The sequence below is a fragment of the Ambystoma mexicanum genome, chromosome 11 (assembly GCF_040938575.1).
Source record: "Ambystoma mexicanum isolate Mex_15411 chromosome 11, UKY_AmexF1_1, whole genome shotgun sequence".
In the NCBI taxonomy this organism is placed as follows: domain Eukaryota; kingdom Metazoa; phylum Chordata; class Amphibia; order Caudata; family Ambystomatidae; genus Ambystoma; species Ambystoma mexicanum.
The window spans coordinates 691766275-691791744 of record NC_090934.1 but is presented as its reverse complement, the minus strand read 5'-3'; the positions used below and the strand labels follow the sequence as shown (position 1 = coordinate 691791744).

The window sequence follows — 25470 nt, the reverse complement described above, 5'->3', positions numbered from 1 at the left end:
CTCTACCAGTTGTCATCGGTCATAGACCATACAGAATATCCTGAGTGGTGAATTTTATAGAGCTCGCAGGAACTGTAACAGAGATTCGGACTTTGAACGTGAATGTACACTACTTTCTACCAGATTCAAACAACGTGGCTATGGTTACCAGACATTCCAGTGATCACATCAACAAAAGTCTAAACAAATATCGTATGATGGATAGATCTATTACTTTGGAGTCTAGAAAGCATGCACCTCGCCATCAATCTACTGTTCATCTGATAACCAAGTTTACCAGGGACTCCAAGCATCTTTATCGGATATTACATAGGTACTGGGACATCTTACTACTCGATATCGATATCAGATGCTACTTAGCAGACAAGCCGAAGCTTATATTCACCAGATCAGAGACAATTCGGGACAAAATGAGTCCCTCATTTCTGCAAAACAAGCCTATAGATCCCAAATCAAGTTCAACATGGTTGTTCCCAGTTTCAGCCTTTCATAAATGTGGCAACTGTTCAATGTGCAAACATGTGGACAATAATGTGATTCAACAACTCGATATTAATGGGCAAAAAGTTCAGATTCAGGACTTTATTAATTGCAGAACCACCCATGTAGTATATGCTTTGATATGTGTTTGTAGCAAAGTATGCATTGGTTCCACCATCAGACAGGTACGTTTCAGAATTCGTGAACATCTGGCCAGTTTGGGTAGCCAGGACACTAGATTGCCCTTGGCAGCACATTGGCAAGCCAAACATCAAACTGACAACAAAGCTGACATTCGCTTTGTGGGTTTAAGCAAGGCCAAGTTAGGTAAAAGAGGGGGTGACATCACCCGTAAATTGAGACAAATGGAAGCTAAACTGATTTGTTCTCTTCGATGTACCATTAAGGGCCTTAATACCGACGATGAGATACATGTTTTCTTATAACTCATTAGAATATACACATTCAGACACAATTACGCTTTCATCCACTATCTACACTCAATAAAGCATAACATGTTATGATTATTCTCATGTTATGATTTTAGTTCCTCTCGACAAGATAACAGCTGTCTAGTCTATTGAGAGACCACAAGTCTACAATACTATTCCAACTATAAAGTTACTATTACAATGGACATTTTAATATACATCTATAACACTATTTTGGGACTGTATTTAAACTGGACTATATCCAAGTTGGATTGCAGAATTTACTGTAATGCATTGTTGATTTAGCATGTATAATTTTGATTGTATTCTCCGCTTAGGGTAGCTGATGTGGTCATTGACCAACACGTTTAATATAGATTTACAATACTATCTTAGATTGTATTCATAGTTGGATTGTGCCCTAGTAGGATTTTACAATTTATTGTTATGCATTGTTGATTTAGCGTGTATAATTTTATTCATCGCTTAGGACAGTAGAGGTGGTTACACACTGTATCACACGATAATTTGTGCAGTATGCATAACATCGAACTTTGTTTCATTGCCTATACTGTGACAATTAAGAAGATTCTATCATTTTCTCACTACACTTGAGAACACGTACATGTTACATTTGAGCGTGTGTGTCAACATGACCAGACCGCTGTGCTCCACTGCCAATCTTATTTCAAAAGCGATCTATATTTATAACACTTCACTTTCCTTTGAGACATTAACAATCCTCCCCCTGTCAGGCACCTTTTCACATTCAAACACTATTCCCTTTGTATAGACACTACATAAACACACCTACAGACACTTAACACGCATGCGCGACTCCGACATATAGAACAACTACAGAGCATGTCCATTAGAATAACGCAACCTCTGTAGCACATGCGCAATGATATTTATTATTCTATTCTCGTCTCCTGCGCATGTGCAGCAACCTATTCTTTTTGGCCCGTCCATGCCGAACATTATTTAAACTGGAATCCTTGGTGGACCCCTTTTTTACGCGGAAGCCACTCGAATCGGGATTTAACCCTGTCACAACGTAAAAGGAGTAGTTTAGGACAGTAGTTACGCTACTAGATCATATCCCTTTATTAGAATGATATGTTTACTAATACAGTTTATCTGAACTATTTGACAGATTGCTACTTGACAAATACAAAGGCGACCAGCAGTATGCACGGATAAATTATTTTGTCATCATCAAATTTTCGACTGGATTTGTTAACACGCATAAATTGCACGAGGAGTTAATTTTCTAATTACCTGTTACTCAATAATGTGCTAAAAAAGGGTTATGCTTATGGACCTCAAATCTTTTAGCACACATTCATGTGGTTTCTACTATCAGGTGCAAGTTGAGAGTGGGGCACACGCACTGGTGATTTGGGGCACACATGCCAAATTACTACCTATATTCAACATTTTCACTGTTTTATACATTCTAAGTAGTATACTGTTTTCTTTTCTCATGTTCCGTTCGTGCAAAACCATACTGCCTCACATCTGATTGGGCAAGTTAATATCATATTATGATGTTCCATTGCAACTGGTCATTCACCTTTTGCTTATGTTCTCTATATGCTGGGCACAAACAGACCTGCCCATTTTATGACCAGAATACGCAGCTGGATCCCCTGCAGTTCCAAGTAGATTTGTGTCTAGCGCACGCACCGGGCTTTGGTCTGTTACCCTTGATTTCTCTTTGATAAATCAGATAGTCATCTGCCTTTCAGCCAGAGGATGTAGAATCGCAAAAGGTGGTACAACACAAACAGCAGCTATAGACATAGGCCAACATTCTTTATATTGGAAATGTTAAAAATAAATGCAAAAAAAGGTGCACTTTGATTTAGGTTCTTTTTTAATCATTACGTTAGACATAATGGGCATTTACACTTTCTCACAGATTTTCTGGTTTACCCCATGGACGTTCCTTTTTTTTCTCTGAAGAAATGTGAAAACATTGTCCGGTTGTGAAACATTTTCTGAAGATTGGACTGCCTCTCAAGAAGGTTATATGCACTTTACATTTTTAGAAGCTGACAGCCAGTGCAGATGACCGAAGAAACGACTAGCATGCTCTGAAAGTGGAAAACTGTTCGAAAAGAGACATTAGTGCTCAAAATAGGCTGATCCCATAGTCGAGACGCCAAGACGCAAAGGAGTAAAACCAGGTTATGGGGTTGCACGAAGAAGGAAGTGGACAGAATAATATATTAGAGTATAGTGCCCTCTTGACGAAGGCTCACAAAGCAATCCTAATTCAATTGTGTCAAGATGCACTCAATATTTCTAGTACATATAGTTAATTAATGTATGGTGCTGAAAGAGAGGCATCTAGCCACACCTTCTAAACTATTGAAAAATTAAACTACAACTCCTTTCACGAGGATTTGTTCTCCCACACTCCACAACGAGCTTAAATGTTCTTCCAATATAATTTTGTGAAATAGTATTTAAAAATAATTATTATAAATTCCCCATTTCTTTCTTCATTCATACATAGGTTTACCCCAAATGCTTAATCAATGATAAGGTCCACAAAGTCATGTCTATTTTACAGCAATTGCTATTGAAGTCTTATATTTTACATCATATCACAAAATTCCCAAAATTTCCAAAACCAAGATATGATCAAATTAATACATGCTTTAAAAGATGATGGCATTTAGTAGATGTCAACTTCACATTAATGTCTGTGTTCATTTGCATTTTCACCAATTTAATCGATACTGCAATCATAGTCCAACGCATTTCAAATAACATTGTAGTCTTCATCAGGGAAATTGTCCAATGAAATTTCCAAAAAATTAATGAAATATGTTTTATCAATTATCTTGTCCTACTTGTATCTAATATAGAGCCTTAATTAGATCCCATGGTCCTGTATAGATAGAAAAAGATGTCCTTAAGTATACCTATTTCTCATAAGGATAGTTAATGTAACTGGCCAATGGGTGTAGGTCCTAGGCTATCATCTTCATGTGATCTGTGCCAGAGTAGCAGACTGTTGACATAATAAAGAGACCCACCTGGTGCACTTTTAAAACTTGCTGTTAATTTGTATTTTGACCACCTTCAGCCGCCCACACTCTCACTTCCCAGCAGGATCAGAGAGCCACGTGCCCTAGTCGAGAGTAACTGAAATCCCCTGTGCCCAGAGTCCACTCCATTCAACCAATTGAAAGCAGCAGCTGCACGGCAAGAGAGATCCTAGAAACTATTGAATGATCATGTTACTCACTCCTCACCATACGTCATGAATTCAACAGGGCAGCTGGATAAGGGGGTTACATGTTTGTCATGTCTGCCACGTCCTGGCTTACCCTCGTACCGGACATACCACTCATCAAACAGCCAAGGGACAATGCCAAAAAAATACACTAGTTATCACTGCACTTCTAGTATGTATTCAAGAACTAGTGTAATTTGTAATGGACATTACTTACAGAGTAGGCAATAACAGAGTGAAGGCAGTACTAGTCAAAGGTACCATTGCATAAGAGCATTGTTCAAGTTAGGTATATTTGCTGACGAAGGGTAAGAATAGAAACATGACCTAGGGCACAGACTGGATGACATCATATTGATTAGCATTGAGAGCCTGAGTCCAGAATTAACAAATTACATAGAGTGGTCATGAGGGCAGAATGCAGTAAAGGTGGCTCAGCCAGTTCGTTTGGATAGGAGGGTGGAAGGTGTTGGGGGATGCCCTTACCATCTCTAGCAGATGGAGTTTAAGCCACGTTTTGAAGAATTCCACTCAAGAGATGGATGTGATGGCAGAGGACAGCATTCCAGTGGAGTGGGGCAAGGGGAGAATAGGAGTGAAAGCAGGGAGTAGGCACTTGGACTGATAGGTTAAAGTGATGAAAAGTGATAAGCAGAGAGTTAAAGCGGGAGAGTACACAGATTTAGTCAGTGAAGTAATGGGAGGGACAAAACCATGGATGGATTTTAAGACGCGCAGCCGGAAACTTAAGAGCAATTTTACATGGAGAGCCATTCAGCAAGCTGACAGTAGTTGGAGGTGGATCTAGGAAGATTGTAAAAGGAGAGTGTCACAAAGTTGAGGAATTTGTTGAGTGGAGAATAAGAGTAGAGGGGTAGACCAAAAAGAAGGCTTGCACAAAGTCCAGTTTGCTGAGACAAGAGTACAGTTGAACGGTTTAGTTGAGCGTTACATCACATGTGGATGGATTTTAAAAAAATGTAGGGAGTTGAAATCCGACTGTGGTGGCAGGGGCATAGTAAGCTGAAAGTGTTTAAAGTTGCTGTTAAACAGTACCCCACAGTTGTGATCCATGGGTGGGAAGGTCAGACAGAGGCGTGTGTTGGGTTGGCATTGGAGACAGGGAGAAAGAAGACTCATCTTTGAGGAGTTGTGCATAAGGCAGTGCAGAGACATCCAGTGGCAGATGGCAGGCATTCAGTCGGTTCGGCATTCAGTGATTGCAGGGGTGAAGGAGGGGGAAGGAGAAAAAGATCAGAGCACTGAGAGCAAACTGGTGACTGTTAAAGCCAAAGTAGCCAATGGGTTTGCTGAACGAGGAGAGGCATAGGGTGAAGTGGGCCTACGAGGACTGATCCCTGAGAAACATTCATGGGCAACAGAGTCTGGGAGGAGGTGCTGGAGTCCCCAGGAGACAGAAGAGGCAGTCAGAGACCTAGGGGGACACCTAGGCTAGTAGTGTTCTTGAATCCAAGAAGGAAAGGATTCTGAGGGCAGAGGAAGGGATGATGAACTGCATCAAAAGGTAGCAGAAAGGTCTACAATGATGAGATCTGAGGAGAGGTTACAGTGGTGAAAAGTGGTAAGAATTGTTGGAGGGGGTTACAGCAGTCTCATTGCAGTGTTTGTACTGGAATCCAGATTAGAGGGTGCCAGCAAGTGAGTGCACCTTGAGATAGTGGACTATGTGGTTGAAGACTATGCTCTCAAGAATTTTAGAGCATGAGGGAAGGAGCCAGAGGTCTTTACAAGGAAGTGATGTTGGGTCAGCCCTGGATCTCTTTAGGAGAGGTATGACTGTTTTGTAATGAAAAGGGAGAGGGAAAGGGGATGAATAAGGTGGACAAATGGCAGGTCTAGGCTCCTTAATGTGCGGTGCAAAGTGAATAATTGGAGCGCAGGATGGGTTGGCAGAGGGAAGAGTGGGTAGAGGTTCTTTGGGGATGCAGGGGAGAAATGGTATAGAGAAGAGAATGTGAAGGGAAGGGGTGGGAGAGGTGAAAGGGTGGACAGGCTTTTTTTGATTTAATGGGGACGTAGGAGGCAAAGTCATTGATGGAGAGGGTGAGGAGTAAACATAGTTGTTCTTGGGGATGGTAGAGAGCATGGATTGGAGGATCCTTGATCGTTTGTGAGAGGAAACAAGGATTAGTGTAGTAGGATGATTGTACTGTTTCTATAGCTGTAGTCATGGTCAGTAGGGTCCTTTTAACCAAAGAAGAGGGTGTGGTGAAAAAAATGGATCAGCTGTGTAGACCATGATGGATGGTTGCCCTCAGCAGCTGAATGAATGGGGAGATCCAAGATTAAGGACGTGGGAGGTGGTAAAGGAACAGTCTGTATAGTGTTTATTGAATGGAAAGACGAGTTGAATTAAAAAAGGCGAGATCAATGGAGTGAGCAAGTGGAGGAGATAGAGCTTAGATTTTGACTTGGTCAAAGCAGGCGACCAAGGAGTAAAGCCTACATTTATGTATAGCGATAGTTGAGGGAGCGAGTGGGTGAGTTGGGAGGAATGGAGATGGTGAATTGAATAAGAGTTCTTAGAGGAGGGAGGAGTCAATTGTGCAAGATAAGATTGGGATATTGAGAGAGTTGCCTTGGGTGTGGGTTGGAAGGTTACGTAGGTTAACTAGTGAGTTGCTAGAGGGAACGGAGTCAAGTTGAGATGTTGGCCCTCAATATATTGGAGAGGTTGAGGTTGCTCATTATAACAGAAGGCACATCAGCAAGGAGTGTTTCACATAAGCTGTCAAGAATAGAGAAGAAGTGGTTGAGGGTGCCCGTGGGTAATAGGAGGACAGCAAGAGCGGTGGGAGCAAGGAGTTGATGTTTTTGGAGAGACTAGGGGAGTTAAAGAAAGGAGGGGGAGAGTTGATGTGAATGGCTGCAGGGTGGTAGTGTGGAGGGGGAAAATCAGGTGTCAGTGATAGCCATCCCCAAGAGTTTGGGATGATGGGAATCAAAATGATTAGTGAGACATTTGTTTTTTTGGAAAGAGATTGGGCCTTCCAGAGATCCAGTTCGAGGTCAGCAAGGAGGTAGATGTGCAGGAGGTACCAGCTGAAGTAGATGGAGGAAGGTGGCTAGGGTAGAGGAGGCCGAAGTGGGTGGGATGTGGGAGAGGGGAAATAGACAAAGTAGCAAATAGGATGAGAGTGAAGGATGAGGAAAATGTGAGTGGGGAGCAGGAGTAGAGGGATGGAGTGGGCGGAGAAAGATGGGGCAAGAGCAATAAATAGATGGAGTAGGACTTGCACATGCATGGTAGGCATGGAGTGATGAAGGATGTAGCAGCGGGGTCACAGGGTCTTAGTAAAAAATGTATGCTGTTGTGCCCATGTTATTACTCTAAAACTTCTTTCTGACACATAATATGAATACCAATAAAGCCACCCACAAAAATGAAACATCTCTTCCAGCACACAAAAATTAAACATCAGAATGCTACAAGTCTCCAATTAATTTTATATCGGAGTCCCTACAAATGCATCCTAACACCACAGGCTCACAAGCATTCCATCTGTACACAAAGACCGTAGGTGCGGTTACCAACCACCTAGAAACAGACCTGCACACAGCACCAGAGTACTTCAGGACTGCATGCATCAACACAACAGCATATCTATCGTGCACGTTAGTTCTGTCCATACTAACAAAACTCAGAACCCTTCTTTTTTTCAGAGCCTATATCGCCAAGAGACCGTGCAAATGGCATCAGAGCACGGTATACATGCCAAAAACGTAACCCAGGTTAATCCTAGGTCACAGAAGCTCTAGCACTGAACAGACCTTTGAAAAAAAACTTGACGAAGAGTTGCACTAATGCCATGGGACAACTTCTAGTCAAGATACAACAAAAACATACTTACCATGTATACATATTTCCTCACCCTGGTGTGGAAAACATAAATGTTTAGGTACTTAAAGATATACGGATAAATAGGAGATGTGGATAAATCTACACATGTGGCCATTATGTTTGGGTAGGCAGATGATTCCATGTACATTTAGGGCTGAAGATTTTTGAATTAAAAAAAAAGAAAATAGAAGAAGAGGATACTAGTGGAAGAACATGAATTTCAAATTGACAATTTTTGGAGGTAAAAATCAATAAAACTCACAGAACAATCCAAGAAACAACCCATATAAAATGGAGCCACCAAGTGAGCCAACCTCACCATACAACCAAAAAAGTCAAATAAGCAATACAATTCTCAGTCAACGAGGAATCCAAACGTTTGAATAGCACACGTTCTCAGTTGTAGCCAAACGGTGCCTTTAAGACAGGAGCGACATTGCACTAAATCTTACAGACAACAAACGCCTTCTGGGGTACTAACCAGAGGTGCGAAGTGCAAGAGTAGAAGGTGCAAGTGCCAAGGGCAAAAAACAATTGGCCCAAAGTTTTAAAATAAAGTGCAGGCTGAAGGTACCACCATCTTCCATTGAAATGTAACAAGGATGTGTGAAACTAGTTTGAAATACCAATCAAAGCACATACATCAATTCATGTGTACATGAATTAATTTGTACTGGGGAAGTTATGAACGTCCCTTCTAGTCGATGTATAATAAACATTAAAATTACATAAAACCACAATGGCTGCATTGTTGGTCACGTATTTCCGGTAGAGGTGGGAGAGCCTGGCGAGGCCCGGGTTCCAACAGGGGCTCCAGCCCGACCCTCCTTTCGGGCCGCTATACCCGGATGCCACTGGCCTGCCACGGGCCCCACCATGGCTGCCCAGTGAACAGGGCAACAAAGAAAATAGAAATGCCTTTCTTTTCATATTTGACCATTTCTTTTTTACAGTGGACTATTCTTTCCATTTTGCCTGCACGGCAAAAAGGAAAACAAATGCCAATTACATTTCACCATTTCTTTTCATTTTGCCTTCGCAGCGTGTGCAAAATGGAATGAAATACCCATTTTTTTCATATGTGACCATTTTTTTCCATTTTGGAAAGACAGACGTCATATGAAAACAAATAAACGTGGCCCTGATGGTGGCTCACCGAGGCTGCGCTACATTTTTTCCTTTTTCTGGGGGAGCCAGGGATTTCATTGGATCGTCACATGGTGGTCCCCTAGAGCCAGGCCTGAACCCTGGGCTCAGCCCTGGCTCGCCCCTGGTTTGGCCCTACCCATGAAATCCATGGCTCCCCCAGCTCTAATTTCCAGCAACATAGCATACAGAAACTTTGAAGTTTACCAAAATCGAGGGTGTTTTTCATCATGTATTTTTATCGCCACTTTGTCAAACAGCTTTAGGAATCAGAAGATTTGTTAGGCAAGATTGTATGCAGTACCCTTTGGGTGCACTACAACTACCCTGACCTCCTGGCAATAGAAACCCACGCTTTGGTACAAGTCTGCACTACACAGGTTGGTAGCGTGTGGAGCAGCCAAGCTCATCTCAAGAGGGGTCAATGTGAACTGTAGGGGAGTTACACTGAGATTCACAGTGACACGTATTCAAATAAACTCTTACACACAAGGTTTCTTGATAAAACAATTATTAATGCATTTATCAGTCAGTTAGAGTAAGCCTTCTTTAGAAGGGAGCAATATAAAACACCTCACAAATAGATTTCAAAGCACACACTCTTAAGTTTCTAAATCAGCAAGTACCCTTTTGGGATGGCCCACATACACAACCTACACCCTCCGGTGACTTCAATAGCTAGGGTGCTGGGGACATTAATGTATCACTGTTGCATTTAGAAGAACTTAGGAATTAGGTTAAAGGGAAAAGGTTATAAGAACATACAAGAGATCACAAATATTCTTAAAACAGGCAAATACTTTTGGATCCCCCAACAAGAGGTATTCAATGGAACAGGTAAGCCAAGGTCAATGGGCAAAAGTCTATATGAGCTGAAGCACTTCTTTGCAGGTAAGAAAAGTCATTTCACAATGTTTGTAGAAGTCTTTGAAGAAAAAGAAGAATCAATGTAGGGCCACAAGCTGTTAGATTTGTGAGAAGTAGAAGATGCAAGAAACTCTACAGCAAGAGGTGTCTCAGACTTTACAGTACCTTTGGATTGAAGAAAAAGTGCAGCAGATGACTTCTGTTCCTGTGCAGCTCTGCAGATCTCACTTTTCCTGGGCCTCATTCGTGGGGACAAGAGGGAGGACTTCTGGGGACTCCTGCACTGCAATGGGACAGTCACCACTCACAAACCAGCAAAATTCAAGCAAGTGGCACTTTGGTGTTTCAGCTCCTCGCGACTACCGCAAATAGCACCACTGTGGTTCCTGGCTGCCGAGATGGGGCTTTCCTTGCTTCTGGGGTCCCTCACTCTGTTGAGGGGGCTCAGGCACGTTCAGTCCTGCTTCCTGGGAGTCCAGAGTATCTTCCTGGAGCTCTTGGCCAGCTTAAAAGCAATGCACATGAACTGGTGTTACTCTCCCTGGCTATTCGGTTTCCAGCAGCAACTCTGTGGGATTTCAACCAGCTCGAGGGGATGTCCAAGTGGTTTACTTTGGAGTTGATTGGTCCCACCAACTCACTGGGAGAAGTCATCCTGGCAGGAGCTTCTCTGTTGATACTAAAGTGGAGTTTCAGCACAGCAGCAGGGCTTCACCGGGCAAACCAACGGTCCATGAGTTGCAACAGGTGCCTTCTTCAAGTTCTCTTTCGATTTCTTCATCCAGTGGTCGACTGCCTCCCAAGCCAAAAAGCCTTGCCTTTTATGCAGCTTGCTCCCAATCATTCCAGCCTAGCTGTCAGTCACCCAGCAGGGTGGCTGTCCTTGCCGGACAGCCAGCTGGCCAATCACCGAAGAGTGCATTTGGGTCTCCTAGGAGACTAAGCACAGGGAGTTTGGGCACCTCCCTCACTTCCTGCCCCCGCCAGACACCCTGGAGCCACCAAAGACAAGACGAACAAAGGGACCAAACCTGGTTTGTAATGCAGAGTAAATCTCAAGAAGGACCTTTTCACAAAGAAATGGCAAAAAAAAGAAGACCGGGAACATTTTGACAAAAATGGCACCCATGGGTGTTTTACCGTGGCTGCAAACACAGGCCGTGGTAAAATCCCATAATGGTAGTAAAAAGTAAACCACTGCCACCATCCATTCCCAGAGAAAGGGTAACAAAAATGTTACATGAGAAGCTAGACAAAGGGGATACTAGGTAACCCCTCCAGCACCCTATTGTAAGATATTGTGTGCTGGGTCTAGAAAGTTGCAAATGTAAGTAAAGTCAATTTCACTTTACTGCTCTGGGAAACTGTAGTTTATCCCAGAGAAGGTATTTGAACCTTGGGGAAATCTGAAAGACTTCCCTGTGTCACTGCACTGAAGGTGCTGTGTGACACAAGGTAAAAGACGATGCCTATGTAGAAAACACAACCAAAAAAAAAAAAAAATAAAAAAAAAAATAACAGTACTAAATCACATTAAAATACTTGAGAGATTGGGAAAAAGGATCTCACTCTCTCCATCCAGGTTAAAAAAAAAAAATCAAGCCCTCAAAATCCAGCAAAGTTGCTCGAGGTCTCTAAGGCAGAGGGAATTGGCACATTTCTGAGAATTCTCCCTAACAAGATTCAATGTAGATATGTGGCAGGCATGATGGGTCAACCAGGTGCATTATTGTGGCATTTGGTTAAGTTATTTTGGAGAGAATAGAGACTTTGCTTTAAATGGGCTGCTCTTAGACAGCACTCAGGGCCAGCACTTCTAATTTTTCTCAAAATGGAGTACAGGACTTCTCCAAGTTGAAGGAGAGTACTGGTACTCAAGTAAGTAAATGGGAAGGGAAAAATGAAAACGGCAGCATAGCTCCTGCAGCCTCTGCTGTGGGAAACTGCACCCGGAGCTCCGATGCCCTTCACCCCCACGAGACAAGCAAGCTTGGATGTGGTCCTTAACAGCATCATCATTATTCTTCATCAACATCAGTCTGGTTTTAGATCCGCCCATGGTACTGAAACTGCCATGTTAGATTTGCAGACAGAAATGTACACATAGTGGACGATGGAAAAGCCGGTTTGTTAATGCTTTTGGATCTCTCGGCGCGGTCGACCCTGTCGACCATGCCAAACTGCCAAAATGCATTCAGGAAAGTGGGAACTGTTCCTCTAATTCCGTTAAATGGTTTCAAGCATTCCTAAGCGACAGGAAATTGAAAATTACTTGGTAAAATACATCTTCTGAATCAGAAAAGATCACTTGTGGTGTCCAACAGGGAGCCTGTTTGTTGCCCGCTCTTTTTAATGTATTTTGTAGATCATTATGCAACCTACTTGAGTCCCTGGAATTGTACTTCACAAACTATGCGGACCATACTCAGCTATTATTTAGACTAAGGGGAGACCATGATAAGGACACAAAATTGATTACGTCTACCTATCGAAAAATTCACACTTGGATGATGCACAAGAGCCTTTGTCTAAATGGCCAAAAGACAGAACTCCTGATCTTCGGCTCTTATAAAGCAAGAAGTAAACAGGGGTAGCCTATGAAAAGTGGTGCATTGACCAACATGTGATCCACACTGTAAACAGCATCAAAACATTCGGGGTTACTATTGAGGCAACTCTTAGAGCTGATGCCCAGGTTGCCAATGTGACAAGAAACATTCATTACCACAGGCTTATTCGCTGAATAAAACCGTTCGTCTCAACAGCTAATTGCACCACATTGGTAAGAGCACTAGTCTTATCAAGATTAGACTATTGTAACAAGCTACTGGGTGGAGCAAGTAAACACTGCATCAAGAGATTACAGATCTTGCAAAATGATGCAGTACGGATGGGTAGGGGTGTAGCTAAACCCGAGCACATCTCACAACACAGGAGAGCTCTATACTGGCTTCCTGTCGAAGCCGGAATGGAGTACAAAATGAATGTTCTGACCCATAAATGTTTGTTTGGTGATGCACCTAGCTACCTCAAAATATACGTATTTCTGTACAAGCCCCAGTCAGAAATACTAGGTCTAAAAACACTATGCGATTGCAACGACCAAGAGCATGTCGCGTGAAGAGAAAAGAAAGTTCTTACCCATTCAAAGCTGCAATAGCTTGGAATAAGTTGCCTACAGATCTACGATGTGAGAAATTTACTGGCCTTTAAATAAACTATGAAAACCAATCTTTTCTGCTAATTTAGTACATCATGGCTCCTTATGGGACCTTATTGCTGCATTATTCAAGCTTTGTTTCGCCACGCCTTGATGCCTGTGGGCTTTGGCACATTACAAACGTATAAATAAATTAGGCTGCCAGGCCACCTGCACAAGTTAAAACAAAGGCTGCATCAGCCAAGGCATTCCAGGACGGACTCACTCATGCCATCAAATAGGATTCCCCCTGCCATGCCCCTCTGGCCTTCTCACCTCCGATTTCTTTAGGGCACTTCTAACCATCAGATAATCCGTATTCTGAAAGCTGGAAATAGAACAGATGCAAACTTAGATTTAGTCAGTAGCATACAGACCACGTGGCTAAGGGGGCAGCTTACCCCTGCACAGGTCTCCTGAATGCAGAAAATGGAAACATTTCTGAGAGGTTCAGGACTTTTATTTTGTTTACAGCTGCTTCCTCAACCAGTGGCTGTCATAAAGCATGCACTCATTCAACAGGCATCCTGGCGGCAAACTTTTCAGACTGTCTTTCTTTCTTTCTAGGTACGTCCAGCAAATTGTTCAATGGAACTACTCACCATGGGCTCTGCAGGGGAACAGTGCCAGGGCAGGTGTGAACACAATCTCTTTGGATGCCACATCACATATAATAACAGCAAATATGTGATTTAAAAACACAACACGCAATAACCATCTTAACACTGACAACCGCCACCTCTTTCCGCAGGGCAGCGCATGGTGGTGAGGGCCTACCCCCACCCCACTGTGTGCTTCTCTAGGGGGCGGGGTGATACCAGGAGGCAGACCCTTTGTCACTGGCCTAAACTGCCCCCTGATCGGCCCCCTCCCTCCCCATTGCCCACTCCCGCACCGGGACCCCCTGTGGGTGTTCACCAATTATGATGGGGGCATCCTACAACCTCCCCCACACACTATCCCAGCTCCGGAGTCTCCCGGAAGGGGATCTCGGTGTCCACATGGTCCTCCCCCACCTGCAACCACCACCTCCCAAACTCCAAAATTCAAGGTGGGTGGGATGGAAGAGGCACAACGATGCCGGTGGGCAAGTCGGCAAGGGTCCGGATGGCGTGAGCACATGGGGCAAAATCCCCAGGGTGAGGCCGAGAGCTGTGTCCCTTTGCCTCCTCTTTATAGGGGCCTCTCATACCACTGCACCCCCCCTGCACCCACCTGCCGGTCCAGATCCCATTAAGCCGGCCTGACCTCCTATTGGAGAACTAGTTTCATCAGGGGTCCTCGGGAGGCCACCATCTCACTCTGTCTCACCCAACCCAGCAAAGGTAGGTCCTTTGCCTTAGTGGGCTCTGCAGGGGTCAATGCTGGGGCAGGAGTGAACACACTTGACACAATCTCTTTTGACGCCACTCGGCCAAATTCCTATTAAACACATCACATATAATAACACCAAAAATGCTACTTAAAAACACAACCTGCCATAACCATCTTACCACTGATGGTGACCACGACCCCCACACCCAGGGTGGTGCATAGCGATGAAGCCCTATCCCCTGCCCACCATGCCCTCTCTGGGGGGGGGGGGGGCAATACCAGGACGAAGACCTTTTGCACCGACCCAAACTGCTCCCTGATCCAACCCCCCCCTCAACTCCTCCACCGCCAGGACCCTCCAGTGGCTGTTCACCAATTATGATGGAGTCCTTCGTCCTCCCCCTCACACTATTCCAGCTCCAGAGTCCCCAGGAAGGGGATCTCAGTGTTCACCTAAACCTCCCCCCACCTGCCACAGGGGCACAAACCCACCGGTCCGTGCCACCTCCCAAACAAGACAATCAGCTCTCACTCAAGGAAATCAATGAGACTTACTGCCATGTAACAGTAAATAATTCCCCACAGACATATAAACACTTTGTTTCTATCAGGTTATAGTCCAGCATAACGTGCTAAGAGCCGTGACAAAGTAAACTGTTTGCATGCAAAGAAAACAACGCAGCGTTCAAAGTTGCACAGAAAGTAATTTGTTCACCCACCGAAAATCCTCAAGAACTTGCTGTATAACCCAGCAGCCCGCTAAACCCCCGCAACCCCCGTATCCACACACAGCTACAGGATGGGACACAAGACGGTATCAGCAACTATACAATCCCTGCTGAGCCCGCTACTCCATCCATTTTCCCTCTCTGCTCCCTGCATCATCCCCAAAACACTTAAGCGACACGATCCACACCACTGCGACCACCTCCCAACCTCCCCTTCACCCCCCCTGCACCTTACCTCACTGCCTGCTGCCTCCAAAGCCGGCTCACCAGAAACCTCTGTAGTTTGCTTATTCGGATCACCGACACAGGAACAGCAGCATCAAGGCGGGCAGGCAACGGGCTTCAGGAAGTCCAGAAGGCACAATGATGCCGACGGTCGAGTCGGCGTGGGTCCGGATGGTGGGAGCATAGAGGCACTAAATCCTGGAGGGCGAAGCAGATAATCGTGCCCCTTTGCCTCCCCTTTATGGGGGCCTTTCATGCCACAGAACCCCCCCCCCACCCAACACCCTGCTGGATAGGAGCCTGCGAAGCAGGATTCGCCCCTACTGGGGAAACAGTTTCATCAGGCATCCTCTGGGCGCCACCAACTCACTCCAGCCCCCAGCCGCCCACCAACCTGCCCAACCCGGCAGTCCCTCAAAGGCTGGTCCTGTGCCTTTGTGAGAGCAGCATGAAGCAGGACAGAATGCACCTTACAGTCTGCCTCTCAACTACTTTTGGCAAACTTGTTTTGTTAGCAGAGCCTTTCTTAGCTTTGATTGTTTAATCAATTGTCACAGTGATGGGACATTCCCAAATGAAAATACTCTGCCACACTCCTCAAGTTACCTCCCAAATAGTCTGATACCAAGACAATTAAAGTGAGCAACACAATAAAGCCCCTTTCCAACATTCAAGTATACCCATGAAGTCTACCAGTTTAACATTAAAGAATAAGCATCTGCTTTGTGGAAAATCAAGTGTTCATAACATCATGCTTATGAGCAACCTTCAAGTTGTGAGAACAATTCTATATGCCCGATTTACCTTACTACACAACTTCTTCTAGTGTGCGTTTTAAAAGTACAGTGTTGTAAACAAGAGGAGGTTTTTTGCTTTCTAGGACTCGTAGTTTTCCAGTCAGTATGTGGAAATGAATCCAAAAATATAGTGTCCTGGCTTAACATGGTTCTATTAGGACTGACATATTGCCAGGTTACTTTACTATGTAATGTGTGCATTTTGCAAGTAATATCTCTAAGGATTATTGTACTCCTTGAAAGTCAAAGGTTCCACGTTTGTACCAAGTAAAGCTAAAAAAAAAAAAAAGAACGTGTAAGTTCTTAAATTGCAAAGTGGGTTAAAATCTCTGCTTCACTGCTTGACCAAAGCGTGTGTTACTGGGCAAATAGTTTCTCACTGTAGATCAACTGCAATGTAAATCCTCAAGAGCGACAGCCCTCAAGAGTGGCAGAATCCACACACTAAAAAAAAAAAAAAATGCACGTAGCCCATCCCACACAATGTGAAGCATTGGTCTACCCCTACACCCACAGAAATGACAATATAGTTACGCACTTGGCAGTAGACATGGCAAGCAATGCAGGCGTAGACTTTTCCTCAACAACAACAACCTCATCTCCTCTAAAGTTTTACAGATGGTTTTATTTGACGTGCAAATGTTGTGTACATGATGCATACTTGTCAATTGATGACTACAAGCACATGGATTTATCATAAAAGGCTCTTATGGGGAGGGTGTAACTCTTGAACTTATAAGACAGTTGTTGAAAATCTCAAGTTTCACAATGTCAGTTGTGAAATAATTAACCATTCCTGGCTTTAAGGCTCAAACCAAAGGGAAATAAATTCTGTTTAAAACATTTTTTTTCACATGTACGTTTGCATGCACGTGTGTGTGTACGTGTGTGTGGCAAGGTGCAGTTGGAGGCACTGAATGAGGCACTGGGATGCATAAATGGGGTAGCAAGGTCATTTCTTGAGACAGACTACAGGATTTTATTTTGGCACCAGCTGCATAAAAAGGTAGGCAGTGCTGGCATATACTGTTCATACAGGTTTTTTTTGGGGGGGGGCTAGCAGCATGGACATGTGATTACAGAGGCAATGTTCGCATGTATTGTTTAGAGCAGTTTCCTTGCTTTCTTTGCACAGAAAAGCCATGAACGTAGGACAGCCCCCATAATCTGGTTTGGGGAGAACCTGCTTGAAAGTGGGGCAATGCTGGCAGAGGGGCCTCCTGGTTATGCGTTGGGGACAGTCAGCATCTACACCTGGTACAAAACGCTCCTGTGCACTGATGGTGAAGTGGCATCTATTGGAGGGTTTCATGCGTTGTCCTGCAGAACCTGTGTGTTTGAAGTATCGACATGCTCACACCTTGTCTCACACTGCCTCCAGTATGTCGCATGCCATCACTTCGAACAGTAGCTCTGCCCAGCTCCACTACATCATGTTTCACTACATCCAGGTCTGGCCGGTAAATGGGCTTGCTGATCACCCCACTCCCCCAGAACAGAGCAGCAGCAGGCACCAGATCCCCGTCTGTACCAGACACATGAGGCACACCTCCGCTCACGTCCTGACCTGAAGCCACTCGAGTCAAGGGGTGCAAGTTCAGCGAGACAGTGTTTTGGTATCCATCATGAACCAATTCTGGTTCTACCAATATACTGCGAAGATGGACTTGTCAAATCCATCCTCTCCAAACAGGAGTAGGCCTACCCATGGGCCACAGACTGGCCCGCCAGTGAACATGGGATGAGCCTATGTGCACTCTGCTTTCTGGATCCGGTGTTCACGGCGTGAACCGGGGTGTGGAGATTTGGAACGGAAAGAGAGTAAGGGGCATTGAGTGGGTTTAGAGGGACTGTGGAAGTCAGGGGGCATCAGGTGGGCTGGGTCTCAGACATAATGGGGGGATGCAGCCCCCCCCCCAGAAAAGAGTACAGATTAAATGGAGGTGAGTGGGAGTAGGAGGGGCCAGGAGGTAGGAGTATGGGATTCAATGTAATGTGATCCAATGCCGTAGAGAGGTGGGGGGGGGGGTTCAGTGGTTGGGGGAAAAAACAACTATTTGTGATGTCCAGATTGTATTCGATCAAATCAGAGATTCCCCCAGTCGTGTCATTCTGGATCGCTGGTCTGCAATTTGCAATGTTTGCATGTCTGGTGCTGTGCAACCAGGTTATTTGCAATGAGTTGCCACTTTGTGGCTAACAAATATTTGTGATAATAGAAAGGGGTGGAGAGGTGGGGCAAGAAGTGTTCAGGCAGGTAAATTAAAAAAGCACACAGAGCAAGTCACGAAGAGCGAAACATGAAGAGTGAGAAATAGTAAGTGGCACACATAGAAATTTAGTAAAATGGAGAACTATATAGAGGAACGCTGAGATTGATGTGATGGGTAGGCCTGGCAGGGCCCAAGAGCAATTACCAGACCCTGCTGGGGCAGACCCCTGCCCACTTAAACCTAGACAGATGCGTACCTCCACATCTTTTTTTTCCATTTCAAGCACCGATTAAAAATAATTACATTTGTTTGGCAAGAGAGAGGGCAAGATGAGCATTGCTGTTGTACCTAGCTCACACGCTACAAACCAACTAGAAACCTTAGATCTGGTTCTGCACTCCTCATGATCCCCCCTTACAACCGCACCAGAATGGGGATTAGCTGCCTTGTCCGTCCATGCCCCCACCATCTGGCACTCCCTCCCACTACATATCCACTGCAATGAAGACTATCTCACCTTCAGAAAGCCCTCAAAACCTGGCTATCCCCTATGGCATATGATAGAAAGACTGTCTCACTGTGCTGGCTTGAAAGTATTTATTGAACACATATAAATGGCTGGGGTAACATAGCCCATCTAAATAATTGGAGTAACTCGGCCAACATGTGTGAAGACCCTTTGGGTCTTTCTCTAGGCTGTACATATTACAGCATTAGGACGTATTTATACATCAAATATACAAAATAAAATAATTGATTTACAAAATAAAAGAAATGAATCCAGCAAAACAAAACAAGAAAATGAATGGAAAAAACAAAAATAGGACAATCAAAAAATCCCCATGGATGCACATAAAGAAAAATGAAGGGAGACAAAATAAAATTTAAAAAAACAAATAACAAAAAAAACAACACATAAGAACACATTGGAATAAATGTTCATGCACTGGGTTCATGCACTGGGATTTGCAAAAGCGAGAGAGGTGACAAAAACTTTGGTTTCGTACATTTAGCTTATCTACAAAATTTACGGCTATGGTTTAAGGAAGTTGCCAGAGCCAGTGTCCAACTGGCGCGAACGTGGGAAGTTCCACACAAGCCACAGATATGTGACTCAATTGGAAAATGCCTGGGTAAGTCATTTTAATGAAACCGTGCTGAAGCACCTAAAACAATAAGGTGAAAATGTATGCAGTGCCACACAAACTGAAAAGATTGCCTAAGACTAGAAAAGCCAATCATGACCCTATTGAGAAACAACATGCTACCACGCATCTGAAAAGTGCAATTTTCCACCACCGGTAGTGTACGTGATTTCAATCCGGCACACACCCAAGTCAATGCCTAGCGTGTAATGCACAACTGAAATCCTTATTTATTTTTGTCTAAACGCTTTTTATTCTGAATGATGTACCACTCATATCACGCCCCTCTCCTGGACCCCCCCAGCCCCCCCCCCCGGTCACACTGAACCAGGAATCAGATTGGTTTGCAAAGTCCCAGAGACCTGCTTTTAAACAGTTTTCCCCCATTCATTCCAGCCTGGCTGTCACTCAAACAGCAAGAAGGCTGTCTTTGCCAGACAGCCAGCCAATCACGCCAGAGTGCATTCAGGTCTCCTAGGAGACTAAGCACAGGGAGTTTTGGGCAGCTCCCTCACATCCTGTCCACCCCAGACACCCTGGCGCCAGAGGAGGGCTTCAGCACTGAAGCCCGCCAAAGGCCAATGAACAAAGTGACCAAACTTGGTTTGGTGGGCAAAGACAAACACAAGAAGGTCCTTTCCTAAAAGAAATGGCGAAAAAGATGACCGTAGTCTGTTTTTACAGATAGGTCTTGGGCGCCATATTGAAAAACGTGGCTGACCCGATTTTTAGCTACCGTTCGCTGTCTGGAAATATCATGGTAGTTTGATCTAAACTACTTGCACCAGCCATTTAAAGTAGGACAGGGTAACATTTAACTGTTACATGAGTGTTTTGACTAGGCTAGGCAACCCCTCCAGCACTCTACAGGAAGATAGTGTGGACTGGATCTGTAAATTTAAAGAGACTAGTAAAGTCAGTTTTACTTGACATGCTCTGGCAGACAGTAGTCAGTCCCAGAGAAGGTATTTAAACCTTGGGAAGTCTGAAAGACATCCCTGTGCCACTACACTGAAGGTGCTGTGTGACACACAGAAAAAGATATGCCTCTGGAGTTGTTTTGAAACTCCATAACCAAAGAACACAAAAGTAAAACACACATCAAAATACATAGAAGAGTGGGAAAAAAGGCTCACACTCTTTCCGGGTAAAAAACAAATCCTAGAAATCCAGCAAAGTTGCTGGGGGTCCCAAAAGGTAAGAGAGATTAGCACATTCTTGAGAATTCTCCCTAACACAGCCACAACAGAAACGAACACTACAATGTTACCTGTTGAGCCTCAAGACACTTTGAAACTAACAATGCAGAGATGTGTCTAAACAATGGACAGAACCTGTGTTAGAATACATTAAACACGTACATATTGTCCTGTGTCCTAGTCTCACAGTGGGCGGAGCACTGGTAATTTACATTTCAACCATCGCGTATCCGATATATATATATACATACACACACACACACACAAAACGTAAGCTGGCATTGGAGAGCCACTAGCCGCCATGATGGGATGGTAACCCAAGCATTTACTTGCATTATGTATGTATTTATTTATTGTGCATTTGTAAGGCACTTATACATGAAAGACAGAGGCGGACCTAGTAGGCCTTGTGAGCATTCAGACGGTGCAAGTGCCGAGAGAGAGAACTGATGAGGAGTGGTGGGTAAGCGCTAGGTGTATCCAAAGGGGAATTGCTAGGGAGTGAGCAGCTGTGCGTGCCTAGGTGGAGTAGTCAGCCGCTAATAAATAAATAAGTGCAGGCCTGTGGTGGCTTATGTCAGTGGGTGCCAAGGCAAAGTGCTGGGAGGGGTGGAGGCTGTAGGCGATTGGGTGTGGGCGGCCAGGACCCAGGAGGACTCACAAGGGCCCTAATCACCAATTTCAGCAACTGTGGGATTTAAGAGAGGAGGGAGGAAGTGAAAAGGCAACACCTGAACAGTAAAGATTACCGTAATCATCTAAACACACGATAATAAAGGAGCGTGATAAACTGATTGATTCCATTCTAATTTCCGCCCGAACCACTGCAATAACACAGTGAAACCTGATCTTCCTCGAGTCTGTTAAGCAGTATTGAATATATAAAATGGCAGAAGCTGGCCCGTGCAAGCCGCTGGCCGCCATGTTAAAGTAAACAATATGGAGTTTTAAAACACATAGGAGCGAACAAGCACAACGAATGTAAGTGTTGGGCCCTATGGCAACCAGAAGCTCCAGCCCTCCCCGCTCTCATTCTTCATAGCAGCATATGCCTCGGTCACAGTTTAGTTAGCATCCAGAATATAACCCGCAGCAAGGTAAAGTAGACCTCGCAGAACAGTCAGGACTTGGAAGCGGCCAGCAACAACAAATGCAAATCACAGAGTGGAGGGATGAGGACAGACTGTATACAGTATGTGACGATTCATGAGGGTAGCCTGCTTATTCCACAGGAAGATGTATTGGCATACCTAGTATATTGCACCTAGTCCAGGTATTGCTCCTAGGGGACTCATGACGTGAGCCTGGCTGTTGCACTTGGAAATTTGTGAGGATGGCCAACGAACTGCGCAATAAGACATGTTGATATTGGACTAAGAAGATATATGATGAAGGCCCGATTATTGCACCTGGAAGACTTATTAGGATGACCTGTCTATGGCACTTGGAGGACTTTGTGAGGGTGGCCGGTCTATTGCACCTGCAAGATTTAGGAGAGCAGCCTGCCTATTATACAGTCGATCTGATCACACAGCTACACCAAAGACAAAGCCCGATCTGTGCCTTAAGGCACATATTCGCACAACACATCTGCCACAGGTACGGCTCCCCAGTCCCCACCCACATGCATTAGAATGTGCAGATGACCTGTAACAAAATTCTGGACACATACCGAGTCTCTTGCACTTGTGCACTTTCCTGACCTCCTCAGCACCCATCCACATGCCTGCCCTTCATGGGTAGCTTACTGGAGCTCGGCCATCTCAACTAACTCCCTATATTGGCCAAATGCACACACGCATTCTAATCCTTTGACAATTTTCCCATTACTTGGACTTCAGTCCCCCCGAGGACGTCCCCACACAAGTGCAACGAGGACAAGTGAATGGGATAAAGGCGCTTTATAAATGACAAACTACTACTACTACTTAGAGGCTAATTTGGTGAAGGAAGACACTAGGTTATGGGGACAGATAGGACCAAAGAACAAAGTAAAGGACAGTAGGAGTGGCACTGCTAGGGACCAGTAGAGAGAACCGGCTAGTAAAGGAAAAAGATAAGGCGTGGTGAAGAGGACATTAAGAGAAGTCGTAAAGCGCAAGGCTAAGTGAAGTTGATTTTCAGGACGGTAGGCTTCTACAGATGGTTGCAGCTGCCAAGTTTATTGCATTACAGTAACTTGTAGGAATGGTTAGCTCTGGGTTTTTATGTAAAACAAATAATGCTGGGAGTTGTCTTGGTTATCTCAATTAAAGAAACTGCACTTAAGCACTATAGACCAATCATTTTATTGTTAATTGAAAACCCAGGACTGCAAAACGGTGTCAGGCTGGCATGACATCTAAACAGCACGCGTTTTATCTCCCTCTTCGCCCTGCAAAGGCGTGTGATGAAAAAAAAAGACAGGTAAGAAAATGGTGGCAAAGGAAAAGTGTGCAAGTCTGGTGCGGTGTGGAGACTTCGCCTAATGCATGCCGGTACGAAGACCCGTGTAGCTCACCCTCTTGGCGAGGACATCCTTTCACGTATTATAACATTATTTTAAAAAGCCAGGCAACTGCCTCTGGCGTTACCCTCCATGGAGACAGACTGAGGGGCATGAATGAAAGGGCAGCACTGCCGCCACCCTAGAACACCCGAGGAGCATTTAGAATAGAAAAAGTGCATAGCTGACCGCATTCTTTCTGCTCTACGAGAAGCGAATACACCTCGATGGGGAAAAACAAAGAATAATACACAGAGTCAAGAAACAGAAGCGTGTTTTCGTAAAGGTTTTCAATGGCGATATAGACCTGTGCCCACTTTCTTATGAATGGAAAGCACGCTCATGCACCCCAACAGAAATGATACTGGAATACTCCAAAACATCTCCCGATTCAAACCCTGCAGTACACGTAGTCAGCATCTTTTTCGATCATCTTAAACATTCTCTGGTGCGATGAAACGCGTACCCCGCCACACCCAATTCTGATACTATACGCGATCGGGACGCAGGGCTCCGACTGTGGCTGCCTCCAGGGGGCCAAAAGCCCACGCCTACAGCGTCTGCATCGCCCCTCTCGCTGGCTCTGCTCTCTGCCACGTTATCACCACACTCAAGGGAGACTCCACCCTGGCCCACCTTAGAGCGCAACTTCTCTCTGCCTGGATTTGCACTGTCACCTTAATAAAAACGTCAATGTTTGCTACTAGTTCAGGGCCATGGCCAAGCCCATATTCAAAAGGATCAGAGGACGGCACTGCCACATAGCTGTGGTATACCATATCCTACAGATAAACACATTTTGAACAGCTTAATCACATAACTACAAAACAATACATCGTTTAGCTCAGAATATAACCAACTGCGATTGCAACGTGGGCATTCAATCATTACCACACGAGGGTCGCCAGGTGACTCCCTCCCATCAGGGCAACGCATTTATTCCTAGGCATTACTGCTGCACCCCAGCGACATCAAGTGCTTAAGTCCAATGTGTTAAGTTAAAATCAAATAAGACTAAGGCCCCGGAATTAAATGAAACGTGACATGACATCATCCGATCGCCAAGCAAAGGAAGGATGTCTCCCACCACTGAAATGCACTGGATGAGGACAATGAAAGTGTATGTAACTTGGTCCTTTTGCGGTACCAGTGCGGGGCGTCTCTTTCAGACGTACAGGTGGCGTGTATCCTTACCCTAGTTTATCCCTGCTTTCCTCCGGGCTTAGCTGGTCGAACGTCCTGGAGTCCTCCCTGCCCAGGAAGGCTTCGTGGTCGTACTGGAAGCTCTGGTTGTCGTCGTGCAGCAGGTCACGAAGTTCCAGGTCCGGGCGGATCCTGTCCCTGCGGTGCGTGGGCTTGCTGATCACCCCGCCAGTACAGAGCAGCAGCAGGCACCAGATCCCCATTTTTACGCGAGACGAATGGGGCACACCCCCTCCTCGCGAGCTGACCAGCAACCACTCGAGCCGAAGGGAGAAAGTTCCGTGAGACAGTGTTTATAAAGCTCCCAGGGTAACAATAGCGCTGGTCTCAGCTTTGCCCCCTATGCATTGAACCTCGTTTTCGAAGCCGTTAAAATATCTTCATCCCGAATCTCAGGCATGCACAACTAGCCAGAAAGCTACTCCTATCCACGTTACACACTGTGCAGAACTTCACCAAAGTTTTGCCCTTCTCGGACTCAACCAATCCGTGGCATGTTGACAGCTAGACTCGAGGAGCGGGCTCGGCTGTTAGAAGGATTGCTATTGGTCAGCTAGGAGGGGCCAGGACGCCACGTTGCAGCCGGGTCGCACGCACCGAGGAACAGCACGAAGAACATGAGATGCTGGTGTAAAGTTTCGTACGAGGTGGCAGTCTGCTAGTTCACTGCCTGGAAATTGCAGAATAGAACCGTCAAGTGCTAGCATTGGTGCACGAGCCGCGCTGAAGCACCCTGCAGCGTGACTGTCGACGGGAGGTCTCCCATGTGATACACATTGAGCCAGTCTTGACTTTCCATCCAGTAACACTTTGCATTCGGGGACATGTAGTTTGGGGTGTTTGTCATTGCAATTACTGGCTTACAAATCCCAATGTGTATATCTTTTCATTGTAAATTGTGTTTTTCCAGGGATAGCCGGTGCCAA

General features: G+C 45.0%; 1 protein-coding gene across 1 annotated transcript in view; it reads right to left on the bottom strand.

Annotated features, from left to right (window-relative positions):
* The window catches only part of RCN1 (reticulocalbin 1), a 162165-nt gene extending 137092 nt beyond the window's left edge, over nt 1-25073 (bottom strand). Inside the window, exon 1 of the mRNA XM_069623559.1 lies at nt 24536-25073. Coding sequence (XP_069479660.1) covers nt 24536-24747 — 212 coding nt within the window. The 5' untranslated portion in view covers nt 24748-25073. The remainder of the gene's footprint in view (nt 1-24535) is intronic.
* Between the last annotated feature and the right edge of the window lie 397 nt (nt 25074-25470).